The following is an 11,729-nucleotide window of genomic DNA, read 5'->3' on the forward strand; positions in this document are numbered from 1 at the left end:
AACGTCCCTCAGTTCATGGGAGACAGAGCCAGGACGTGACCCCAGGGCCCCCGCTCTTGGCCAGCTCCCTCTTCCATCTCCCCATCTCCCTAGCACCTGGGGGCAGGATGGAGAAGTCACAGGAGGGACAGGCCGTGTGTTGTCCCAGCATAAGGGGGAGCTGAAGAGTTACCCAGCCCCGGGTGGAGGCGGGGAGATGGAGCATGAACAAGCACCAGCCCTGTCGTCCTGGCATGTCTTGGCAGGGTTTGGGGCAGCGTGGCAGGGAGCCCGTGGCTGACCTGGCCTCTGCAAGAGGAAGTGAGGTCCACTCCTGCCCGGGGATTCACAGCCCCAAAATATTTCTCGCGTTGGCGGCTCTGGGCCTTCTCCGGCCCTGTCTCGGCCCACCTGTTTATATTTATCAATGCTGCTGTTCGTCACTGGGGGGGGTACAGCAGGGCCCAAAACGGGCCCGGCCCCACCTGGGGTTTGCAGACTGGTTGAGGGGGCAGACAGCAAACAAGTAAACCAGTGGGCAGGCGAACCAATGGGTCATGATGAACTGTGGTGAAGGAAACAGAAATGGCGAGGAACCCACCCGGGCTCTAGGAGCCGCCTTCAGTGGAGTGGGCGGAAGGGACATTTAACCAGGGGCTGGAAGGGGGAGAAGGAGCCAACCAGGAAGATCCCAGCCATGCTGGATCCCTGCCGGGGAGGTGCAGCAGCACGTCTGCAGGCCCAAGGTCGGCGCATTTGAGGAGGAAGGAGTGGGGTGCGCAAGGATGAGAGATGGCGAGGGCTGAGGTTGGTGGGGCCGTGGTGAGCACGTCAGGGCCCCTGCCCGGGGCAGCGGGAGCTGTCTAGGATTCTGAGGCAGTGGGATGACTCGATCAGTTACTTGGATCTTAGGGGCAAGAGTGGCCACTGGGAGGCCAGTGAGGAGGTGACTGCGGTCATCCAGGAGGGGGCGCCGTGGCCGGCCTGGGGTGGGGCTCTGGAGGTGGGAGGCAGTGCTCGTATCTGAGGCATGTGCCGGAGGGGCCATTCACCCGGGGTGGGCTGATGGAACAGATGCAGCAAATCCTGGAGGAGGAGACTACTGGGGCAATTTGGTGGATGCCGGTGTCACTGCAAAGATGGGGAACCTGGGGCTGGGGTGAGATTTGAGAAGGCAGTGCAGGCTTTCTGGTTGCCGTCGTCGGTTGGTGGGTGGAAGAGTGGGAGCCGGGAACCGGGTGGGCAGAGGCCTGGGGCCTGGGGCCCGCGAGTGCCAGCAGGTCTCACATCCACCCCCTTTCCCTGCCTCCTCGCCCTCAGTGATCAACAAATACAAGCGCCGGCGGTTTCAGAAAACCAAGAACCTGTTGACAGGAGAGACGGAAGCTGACCCAGAAATGATCAAGGTAAACAGAAGCAGAGCCGTCGAGTTCTGGGGGTGCCGTCCGGCCCGTTCCCAGCCCAGCAGCCAGACCACGGGGGTTGTCTTCTGACACCACCACTGAGCCGCTGGCAGCCGGGGGCTTTCACCTTTCTGAGCCTCAGTTTCCCCCCCGGGAAACTGGGTTAGAATGTAGAGCTAGCTCTCGGGGAGTGCGGGCGTTGCCGGCGAGGTTACAGCTGACCTCCAGCAGCGGCAGGGCGGGTGCTCTGTGCGCCGTACACGCACCCACCTGGAAGCCTCGCGCCAGCCCTGTTGGGTGAGTCCCGTCACAAGGAGACTTACACGAAGTATCACAGCCAGGAAGTGGCAGGGCTGGGATTCACACCCAAGCAGCCGGACCCCAGAGCCCGGGCTCGGCCCGGCACAGATGAGGTACCTGCTAACGTTGGCTCTAGAAGGAATACTCCCGGTTAATCCGGGGACGTTAACCCGTGGTGGCACCAAGAGTCTTCCTCTCTCCACGAGGTGGTTCCAGGCGGGAGGGCGGCCCCTGAGTATGGAGGCTGCACGCAGGCCCCACACTTGTGCGGTCGTGAGGCTGTACTTTGCAGCCTGGTGCGCCGTGCCATCCATATGGGCAGGCCTGGGTTTTCTGCTCCATCAGGTGGCTGGGGGCAGCCAGGGCAGCGGGGCCTAGAGGCTGGTGCGGGGACTGGCCAGGGTGAGCCCTCGGCCAGCGGTCGCTGTGGTGGTTGCTCTTCTGCTGTCGCGACTGTCACGGGAGTCCTCAGGAGGAAGTGAGCAGGTGCCTCTGAGACCCACCAACCCCTGTCTCCCCTCAGAGAGCTGAGGATTACGGGCCTGTGGAGGTGATCTCCCACTGGCACCCCAACATCACCATCAACATTGTGGACGACCACACGCCGTGGGTGAAGGGCAGCGTGCCTCCTCCCCTGGACCAGTGTGAGCCCCCGGCCACCCGCTCGGGCTCCTGACCAGGCCATTTTCTTGCTTCCTGGCCCCACCCCCAGCCCGAGATCTCTAACTAGGTCTCCACCCTCCCAAGCTTCCTGCCCCGCCCCTCTAGACACTCCCCTTTCTCTTCCTCCCACACCCCCTGGTGACCCCAGCCCTGACCACCTTGTGTCCAAACTGGTCTCATCCAGCCATGAGCTTTTTTCGGAAAAGGTGCATCCGTTGCCAGCCTTGGAAATTGGGGCAGCATCACTTAGGAACCCAGGTTTCTGACTTCTTTTACTAAAGCCTGACGAGTGGAGAGCCTCGGGGCAGCCACAGCCTGGAGCTGAGCTGCAGCTGTCCCCTTCAGCCAGGGCCTACCCAGCCCTCCCTAGCCTGCCCTCTCCCTGACTCCTTGGCACAGCCCAGAAATGTTCCCTGTGCCCCAGTCTCTGTCCCAGGGGCCCCACTGGATCCCTGCAAACATCCGAATTTGACACCTTTGTCCTCGGAGGCTGAGGGGTCTCTCCACCCCCGTGGGTGCCTGTGGCCTCTGGTCCAGGCTGAGCGGTAACCCCTGCCCCGTGTGCCTGCAGATGTGAAGTTTGATGCCGTGAGCGGTGACTACTACCCCATCATCTACTTCAACGACTACTGGAACCTGCAGAAGGACTACTACCCCATCAACGAGAGTCTGGCCAGCCTGCCCCTCCGCGTCTCCTTCTGCCCGCTCTCGCTCTGGCGCTGGCAGCTCTACGCCGCCCAGAGCACCAAGTCGCCCTGGAACTTCCTGGGCGACGAGCTGTACGAGCAGTCAGATGAGGAGCAGGACTCGGTGAAGGTGGGGGGGGGTGGCGGGAGGCTCCCAGCCCCTTCCTGGCGTCCCAGCCCCTTCCTGGCGGCAGGAGGGGAAGGGGAAGTGGGCCAGGCCGATGGCCTGGGGGCTGCGAGCAGACGCTCCCCTGCCCACAGTTTCACAACCTCCCAGCCGCCCTCCTTGCAGTGGGCAGGAAACGCACTCGGCCCTCTGGCTCTGGCTGACTCTGGGGGTCCTGCCTCTGAGGCTTCCACGGTCCTCCTTTTTTTTTTTTTTTTTTTTTACATTTATTTACTTATTTTTGGCTGCGTTGGGTCTTCACTGCTGCTCACGGGCTTTTTCTAGTTGCAGTGAGTGGGGGCTACTTTTCGTTGCGGTGCGCGGGCTTCTCATTGTAGTGGCTTCTCGTTGCGGAGCACGGGCTCAGTAGTTGTGGCTCACGGGCTCTAGAGCGCAGGCTCAGTAGCTGTGGCTCAGGGGCTTATTTGCTCCGCGGTACGTGGGATCTTCCCAGACCAGGGCTCGAACCCGTGTCCCCTGCATTGGCAGGCGGATTCTTAACCACTGCGCCACCAGGGGAGTCCCCATGATCCTCCTTGTCACGGCTTTTCTGTTTGCAAGGCCTGGCCCTCCGGGTCTGGATCTACCCCTCCCTGCTTCTTCGGCCCCATGTTCTGCCTCCCTGACTTTGGGCTCTGACTCCATGTGTCTGCTCCCTCTCACTGTGTGCTTGAATATTCTCTGCCTGTGTCTGTCTTGTTGACCCTGGTCTGTGCTTGCCTGGGGCTGTCTTTGGTGTTGGGTTTCTGTCCCTGGCTCTGACAGTCCCTTCATCTCTCTCAGTTATTTCTCTGCCTACCCCCATCACTGTCTCCCCATCTCTCCTCTGTCTCCATCTTTCTCCCTCCCTCTCCGTGCATCCCTCGCCCACCTCTCTGTGCCCATCGACCCATCTCTGACCTGCTCTCCTCCCGGCCAGCACCACACCCCGCTGGGAAGCCCTGGGGTCGGGTCTGGGGAGTATCAGGAGGTTCTTCCGGGGCCCAGAGCCAGGAGAGATGGGTCAGCTGATGAGGGCTCTGCAGCGGTCAGCCCCCGGCCGGGGCACGGCAGCGCCCACAGCATCTCCCCCACCCCCACCCCAGGTTGCCCTCCTAGAGACCAACCCCTACCTGCTGGCGCTCACCATCATCGTGTCCATTGTCCACAGTGTCTTTGAGTTCCTGGCCTTCAAGAACGGTAAGGGTGGGACCCTGGGCCCCGTGAGAGGCCGTGGGGGACTGGGGACAAGGGGGTGTGTGGTGGGAGGATAGGGCCTGCTCCCTCCCTCTTCCTCTTGGGCCCTCCCCCTACCTGGGGCCTGTCAGCCCCACTCTCCAGAGGCCTGGTGAGCAGCCGCCAACTCCCAGCCCAGAAACTCCCATCTACCGGGCGTGGTGCTGGGGAAGGGGCTGGGCCTGGTGTTCTGGCAAAGGCCAGGACAGAGCCGCCAGGAAGCAGGGCCGGGGAACTCCAAGGCGGGGAGCAGGGAAGCCCCAGAGCTGCTTCTGCCGCCCTGCCCGGCAGGCCGCCTGTTGGGGAAGACCCCTTGGGTTGAGTGGACAGGGCCCACCTGAGTGGGAAAGTGACAGCCCTGTCCCAGAGGGCCCCGAGGTTCCAAAGGCCAGCAGTGGTGATGGCCAGCGGTTGAGGGGGACCGGCCACATGCCAGGCACGGTTGGAGCGCCCTCCAGTGAGCGCATTGAGCCCTGCAGCCACAGCCCCGTCAGGAAGCGTCATTACCCCCACTGTCATAGCAAGGACCCAGAGGCTTGGGGAGGTTGGTCACCCGCCCACAGTCACACAGCTCCCAAGTGGCAAGGCCAGGATTTAGATCCAGGCAGCCTTCTCCATACTCCAGGCCCTGCTGGCCCCTTCTTCCTTGTCCTAGAGAGCCCTGGTCTGAAGGAGGCCTGCTGCTCTGCAGCTTCTGGAGGTGGCAGTAGTAATGGGTATTATTATTGTCATCGTCATTCTTATTAAGAGGACATTACCATGATTGAGTTACCTTCTGGAAAACTATGACATCAAGACCAAACAGTAAGTGGTGCTCACCCCCGTAGGGAGGCGTGTGTTAGCCGTGGTGCGTGGAGCCCTGGCTGTGCCAGGTGGGCGCATGCGTGCAAACGCTCTTGCTGACTGCAAGCTGGGTCCCCTAGGGTCCCTTTTTTCCTAATGACAGATGAAGGCATAGAGGGGGTGGTTACTTGCTCAGGGTCACAGAGCAAGGGCATGGGCCCTGGGCGAGCCCGGCCTTACACCCCGTGCTTGCTGCCTCTCTGGTCTGAGGCAGAACTCGGATCCACCCACCCCCACCAGAACCCTGTCTTCAGACGCATTCTTCCCAGTTAGGATTGGGGGGGCTCCTGTGAGTGTCCCCTTCATATCTCCTCAGGGTCTGATGGTTTGAAGGGAGAGGTGTAAGCCTACCAGGTGTGCTGGAGCTCTGGAATCAGAGTCAGAGCCGGAGGGGTGGCCAGCACCCGGGTCTCGCCCCTGTGTGGCCTCGGGCATGGCTTCTCGCCTGGAAGACGGGCATCGTGCTGGGTCGGCCTGCTGTGGCAGCAGGTGTTGGACACACAGCCCAGGCAGAGTCCAGTGGTGCCGTTTTCCTCGTCTGGCCGATGGGAAGACCAGGGCTGGGAGAGGGGCTGAGCTGGGCCCTGTGGGGGGTGGCGGGGGCCCAGGAGAGTAGTACTGGAAGAAGCTCTGGTTGGAGAGCAGAGCCCATGGCCCCTGTGCATGTCCTGAGCGTGTCTGTGGGCCGGTCCCTTTTTTATTTTTTTTGGCCACACCTCGCGGCATGCGGGATCTTAGTGCCCTGACCAGGGATTAAACCCAGGCCCACTGCAGTGGAAGCGCGGAGTCTTAACCGCTGGACCGCCAGGGAATGTGGGCTGGTTCCTTCACAGGTTCGGGGTGGTGGGCTGGAAGAGGCGGTCTTGAAGTGCATGTCCCAGACCTTCCCACCCAGCGGATGCGCCACGGTGCCACGGCGGACAGCTCAGGTCTGTTGTCACACAGACCTGGCTTCCATGCAGATTCCGCCGGGTCAGGCTGTGTGGCCTTAGGGATGTGGCACATGGCAGCAGTCTCCGCCACCGTCACTGCCAGGCAAGGGACCGACCACACCCTGGGGGGCAGGGTGTGTCCAGTGTGAGGCTGCAGAGATCCTGCCTGCCTGGGGCTCCGGCTGGCGCCTGTGGAGCAGACTCTCACCGCAAGGGGGGGTAGTGTGCACCCTCCTCCCGTGGCATACCCAGCGCCGCCCCGGGGGTGTGAGGAGGACGGGGCTTGAGGGAGCTGCGGGAGGGACTCGGGGGCTCCTCACCCTCCTGGCTTCCTCCCCAACTCCTGTGCACAGATATCCAGTTCTGGAACAGCCGGCAGTCCCTGGAGGGCCTGTCCGTGCGCTCCGTCTTCTTTGGCGTCTTCCAGTCTTTCGTGGTCCTCCTCTATATCCTGGACAATGAGACCAACTTCGTGGTCCAGGTCAGCGTCTTCATCGGGGTCCTCATCGACCTCTGGAAGATCACCAAGGTCATGGATGTCCGGGTAAGGCCAGGCTGCCATGCTGTTTCAGAAGCTGCCAGGGGTTGGGAGCAGGGTCGTGTGGCCCAGCCAGACCCTGGAGCTGGCCCCTAGGGGATTCCCAACGCCTGCCACACTCCCAAGACCAAGGGGATTTTCGCACCAGGGGATTTTTCGGGTCACACGTGGGGCAGGGGAACTGGGAACGGTGGGGAAGGGCGGGAGCTGGAACTGGCTTGGGGGACAGGAGCCAGCGTGGCAGCTGACTGCAACCTCCCTCCCTGTCCGCAGCTGGACCGGGAGCACAAGGTGGCAGGACTCTTCCCCCGCCCAACCTTCAAAGACAAGTCAACATACGTTGAGTCTTCGACCAAAGTGTATGACGACGTGAGTGTCCCCCACAGTGGGCCTCAGGGAGGGTCTGCAGGTACCCACACGCTCCTGGGGACCCAGGACATGGCTAGGATGTCTGCCTATCGGCTGACAGCCCCATGCTTCATGGCTTGCATCATACCCTCTAGTGTCCCCTGCCTGCCATATATACTTCCTGGCCGAGTCCAGAGTTCCCAGGGCCACCTGGAAATTCCCCCGGGCTGGCCTGCCAGACCAGGTGTGGGTGTGTGAGGGCGGGGAGCAGGGGTGCCATGTGGGGCCCAAGGAGCTGGGTCCCAGCCCCACCTTGTGCCCCACAGATGGCGTTCCGGTACCTGTCTTGGATCCTCTTCCCACTCCTGGGGTGCTATGCCGTCTACAGCCTCCTGTACCTGGAGCACAAGGGCTGGTACTCCTGGGTGCTCAGCATGCTCTATGGCTTCCTGCTGACCTTCGGTGAGCAGGCCTTCACCATACGCGGCCCCCGCAGTCAGGGCAGGCGTCCAGCAGCAGTCCTCAGCCGCGTGCTGGGCCGTGCTGGGCCTCGGCAGTGAGCGAGTCAGCCTGGCCCCGCCCTCCCGGCACTTGGGGTCCAGTGCGGGAGACAGACCTGTCTCCAGACAGGGACACTTCAGGGGGAGCAGGGGTGGCACGTGGACAGCCTCAGAGAGGTGCCCGGTCCGGTCTGGGAGTCAGGGAGGGCTTCCGGGAAGCCTTGGACAGTGCATTTCAGTCCTCGTCCTCAGGGGAACGGACAGAGTAAACAGACAAGTGAGTTACAGCCTGTGATGAGTGCTCTGAAGGGGCCAGAGTGAGAGGGCCATGGAGGCTGGTCAGGTGTCCCTGACCTCCATCATCACCTCTCCGAGGAGATGATACGTAAACTGAGGCCTGAAAGGTGCCAAGGAAGGAGCTGTGCAGAGATCTGTCAGAAGGCAGAGCAAGTCCGAAGGCCCTGAGGTAGGATGTGCCTGGGGTGTTGGAAGCAGCACGGGGGCCAGTGTGGCTGGGACAGAGTGAGTGAAGGGACAGAGGCCAGAAATGCAGTCAAAGAGGTGGAGGGTCAGGACACCCCTTCCTCTGCTCATGGATGCCCCTTCCTCACCGCCGCAGGCTTCATCACCATGACACCCCAGCTCTTCATCAACTACAAGCTCAAGTCTGTGGCCCACCTGCCCTGGCGCATGCTCACCTACAAGGCCCTCAACACCTTCATTGATGACCTGTTCGCCTTTGTCATCAAGATGCCTGTTATGTACCGGATCGGCTGCCTGCGGGACGGTGAGGCCCGGTGGGCAGGTGGGTGGGCTGGCCGGCAGGCTCCCACCAGAGCTGGGCACGGGCAGGGCCCTGGTCTGAGGGAGGCGCGCCGGCCTCGGCCTGAGGGCTCAGCCCACTCTTTGCAGGACCCCCCTGCCCCGAGTCTGACAGTGATCCGGATGGGCCCTGCCCCCTCCCCCCCCCCCCCCCCCCCCCCCCCCCCCCCGATGTGGTCTTCTTCATCTACCTCTACCAACGGTGGATCTACCGCGTCGACCCCACGCGGGTGAACGAGTTTGGCATGAGTGGCGAGGCCCCGACAGCAGCAGGGGCCCTCCCACCGGCCCCCGCCCCCACCACAACCACCGCCACCGCCAGGGAGGAGGCCTCCACACCCCCGCCCACCAGGCCCACCCAGGGGGCCAGCTCTGACAGCGAGCCCCAGGAAGGCCCTCCAAAGCCAGCAGAGGACAAAAAAAGGGATTAGCCGCTCCTGGTGACCCCCACCCCCGCCGCCCCGGCCCCCTCACCTCCCCTCCCGGTCGCCGCTTCCCTGGACAGATCGGGCTGGGGCCTGGTGTGTGGTGTGGGGGCCAGGGTGCGTCATTTGTGGAGGCACCGTCTGTCTGTCTGTCCCTCCGTGTTTCCAGCCATCTCGCCCCGCCAGCCCAACACCATCAGGAATCATGGTGAAGCTGACATGGCACTGCCGAGGGGGTGGGCCAGGCGGGGCAGGGGCCGGGCCCCTCTTTGGGACACCCACGGCCGTCCATCATCTTGTCCCTCGATCCCCCACCACTCCCTCCTCCCAGACCACCGCCCTTTAACACAGTCTGGATTTAATAAATTCATATGGGTGTTTAACTTAAACTCAACAGAGCCCCCCATCTTGTGCCTTCCTTCCCCTGCCACCTTGGAGAGCAGGTGGGGGTGTCTCTCCTGAGTCTGGCAGGGAGACCTGCAGGACGCGGGACACGCTAAACTGGGGACAGTGACCCTCTGGGCCAGGCCCTTTCTCCTCCTCCCTCTCCCAGGAGCCCTCTGGGGGGCTTCTGTAACCATCCGCATTTCACAGATTGGGAAGCTGCTCGCCACGACCTCACTGCACCAGTGCTCTTAACCACGAGACCCGCCGAGGCACGGAGCCTCGCCTGTACCACTGATTGTCTCCTGGCCTCACACAGCCCGGCAGGGCAGGAGCGTCTACCCACCACTGATACAGTCCCATTAGCCTGCCTTGTTCAGCAATCCTGGGACCTCGGCTGCCTGACCTTGCTTCTCTGGGCTTATGAGCTCGTCTCCAGGGGACCCTGGGAGTGAATCCTGGCTCAGAGTGGTGCCCAGCTGTAGCGGCCATAGATTTTGGGGTGCCATCAGCACCCTCAGGGCTGCCTGTGCCAAGGACCCAGCCAGACTCTTAGTATGTGGCGCGTATGCCTTCCCAGCAAGCTGGGTACCAGAACTGTTCACCCACTTTATGGATGAGGAGACTGAGGCCCCTGGGTGACCCTGCACTCTGAGGGGTTGGGACCCCACATTCCCAGGTTTTTTTGGGGGGAGGGGTGTTCTCATCAACACTTCCGGGAGGGGAGGCCCGGGGCTGGGAACCAAGCCAGCTTCCCCTGGGCTCCACCACCACAGTGCCCTGTAGCGCCAGGCAGGGAATCCACGAGGCCCCAGGAGAGTTGTGTGCAGACACCTATGCACACACACACTCTGCAGGCTTAATCGCTGAGGCAGCCACAGACGCGCTCCACTCCCTCCCCTGCTGTGCATGAGTACCTGCTGAGCTCATAGAACCAAGCCGGGGTCGGCTAAACTCACCGGCCTACCCCCTGCCCAAATCCTCACGCCACAGTCTTTGGCAGGGCCTGTCAGCTGTACCCCACAATTGCTTGGCATTCTCACCTCTTCACCTGCACTGAGACCACCCGGTCCCGGCTCCTCCTCATAGGCTGGGATCCCAGCTCAGCCTCCTCCCTGGTCCCCTGCTCCTCCCATTCACTTTTCATCCAGCCCGGGCCACGTGTGGGATCTTAGTTCCTGGACCAGGAACTAAGTGGAAGTTAGTGCTTCCTGCAGTGGAAGCATGGAGTCTTTTTTTTTTTTTTTTTTTTTACCATCTTAACCATTTTTTTTAAATTTATTTTTGGCTGATTTGGGTCTTTGTTGCTGCGCGCGGGCCTTCTCTAGTTGCGGCGAGCTTCGTTGCAGTGTGCGGGCTTCTCAGTGTAGCGGCTTCCCTTGTTGCGGAACATGGGCTATAGGCGCACAGGCTTCAGTAGCTGTGGCGCACGGGCTTAGCTGCTCCGCGGCATGTGGGATCTTCCTGGACCAGGGATGGAACCCATGTCCCCTGCATTGGCAGGAGGATTCTTAACCACTGACCAACCAGGGAAGTCCCTAGCAGCCAGAACTTTCTGAAGCACAAACTTGACCCTGCCCGTTCTTTGTTCAGAACCTACCATGGCTCCCCAGTACCCTTGGGAGAAGAGCCCAGGCTGCTAACTGTGGTGAACGGTACCTTGGGGGGAGGGGACTTACTAACTCCTACAGCCTCATCTCCCTTGCTCTAACTAGCTGTGACCGCTTACCCCCTGGCACCCTTCCCTAAACTCAGACACACCTCCAGGCACGCAACTCTTCACCTTACCCTATGCATCCTCCAGGTTGTAGCTCCATGGCTCCTCCTCCAGGAAACCCTTCCTGACCACCTCCTCTGGGACACTGCCCCCCACCCACCAGCTCCCTGGGTTCCCACATCCCAGCCCTGCCTGCTGTGGGTCATCACTACCTGGAGACAGGTCTTTCTCCACTGGACTGAGCCCTGTGAGGACAGAGCCAGAGCTGTCTTGGTCACTGCTGTGTCCATAGCACAAGAGGAGTCGCTCTGGGATCATTTGCTGAGTGCATGTTTGCATAATCCTGACTTTCACAGACACAGGCACACAGCCAGAACTGTGGACCTTGATGAGGTCTGCATTAAGACATCGGTGGAGAGACTGACATACAGTCAGTCAACAAATGTTTCCTGAGCCCCTCCCCTGGACACTGCTTTGAGCTGGGGGTTCTGTGTACACAGCAGGGATCAAGACAGCCCCAGGCCTGCCCTCATGGGGCTCAGAGCCCCACAGAAATCCTGAACGCTGAGGATTTCTGATGTGTCCTTTCAGCCGTTGACCCAACAAACAGTTGTGAGGCCTGACATTTCAAGGGGCAGAGGGGAATCAGGTAGGCTCCTACTCCTACACGTAGGAGCCACTGTTCAACACTTGTTATCATGAGCCAAGCCCTAGTCTAAGTGCTGCGTGTGGTTCGCTTCCTTAAATTTAATATTATCCATCTCCACTACTTGCCCAGCTGTCACTCCACTCCAGCCTCCTTGCGATT

The 11,729-nt window shown here is 61.4% G+C and overlaps 1 protein-coding gene across 1 annotated transcript in view; it reads left to right on the forward strand.

The window, feature by feature from the left end:
- Positions 1–9,234, forward strand: part of CLPTM1 (CLPTM1 regulator of GABA type A receptor forward trafficking) — a 28,452-nt gene extending 19,218 nt beyond the window's left edge. Inside the window, exons 6-14 of the mRNA XM_029243641.1 lie at positions 1,300–1,385; positions 2,206–2,326; positions 2,917–3,161; positions 4,283–4,376; positions 6,541–6,731; positions 6,999–7,094; positions 7,400–7,535; positions 8,193–8,358; positions 8,565–9,234. Of these exons, the coding sequence (XP_029099474.1) occupies positions 1,300–1,385; positions 2,206–2,326; positions 2,917–3,161; positions 4,283–4,376; positions 6,541–6,731; positions 6,999–7,094; positions 7,400–7,535; positions 8,193–8,358; positions 8,565–8,826 (1,397 nt within the window). The 3' untranslated portion in view covers positions 8,827–9,234. The remainder of the gene's footprint in view (positions 1–1,299; positions 1,386–2,205; positions 2,327–2,916; positions 3,162–4,282; positions 4,377–6,540; positions 6,732–6,998; positions 7,095–7,399; positions 7,536–8,192; positions 8,359–8,564) is intronic.
- Positions 9,235–11,729: the final 2,495 nt, after the last annotated feature.

The sequence above is a fragment of the Monodon monoceros genome, unplaced genomic scaffold (assembly GCF_005190385.1).
Source record: "Monodon monoceros isolate NGI ecotype Baffin Bay Population unplaced genomic scaffold, NGI_Narwhal_1 Super_Scaffold_10, whole genome shotgun sequence".
Taxonomy (NCBI): Eukaryota; Metazoa; Chordata; class Mammalia; order Artiodactyla; family Monodontidae; genus Monodon; species Monodon monoceros.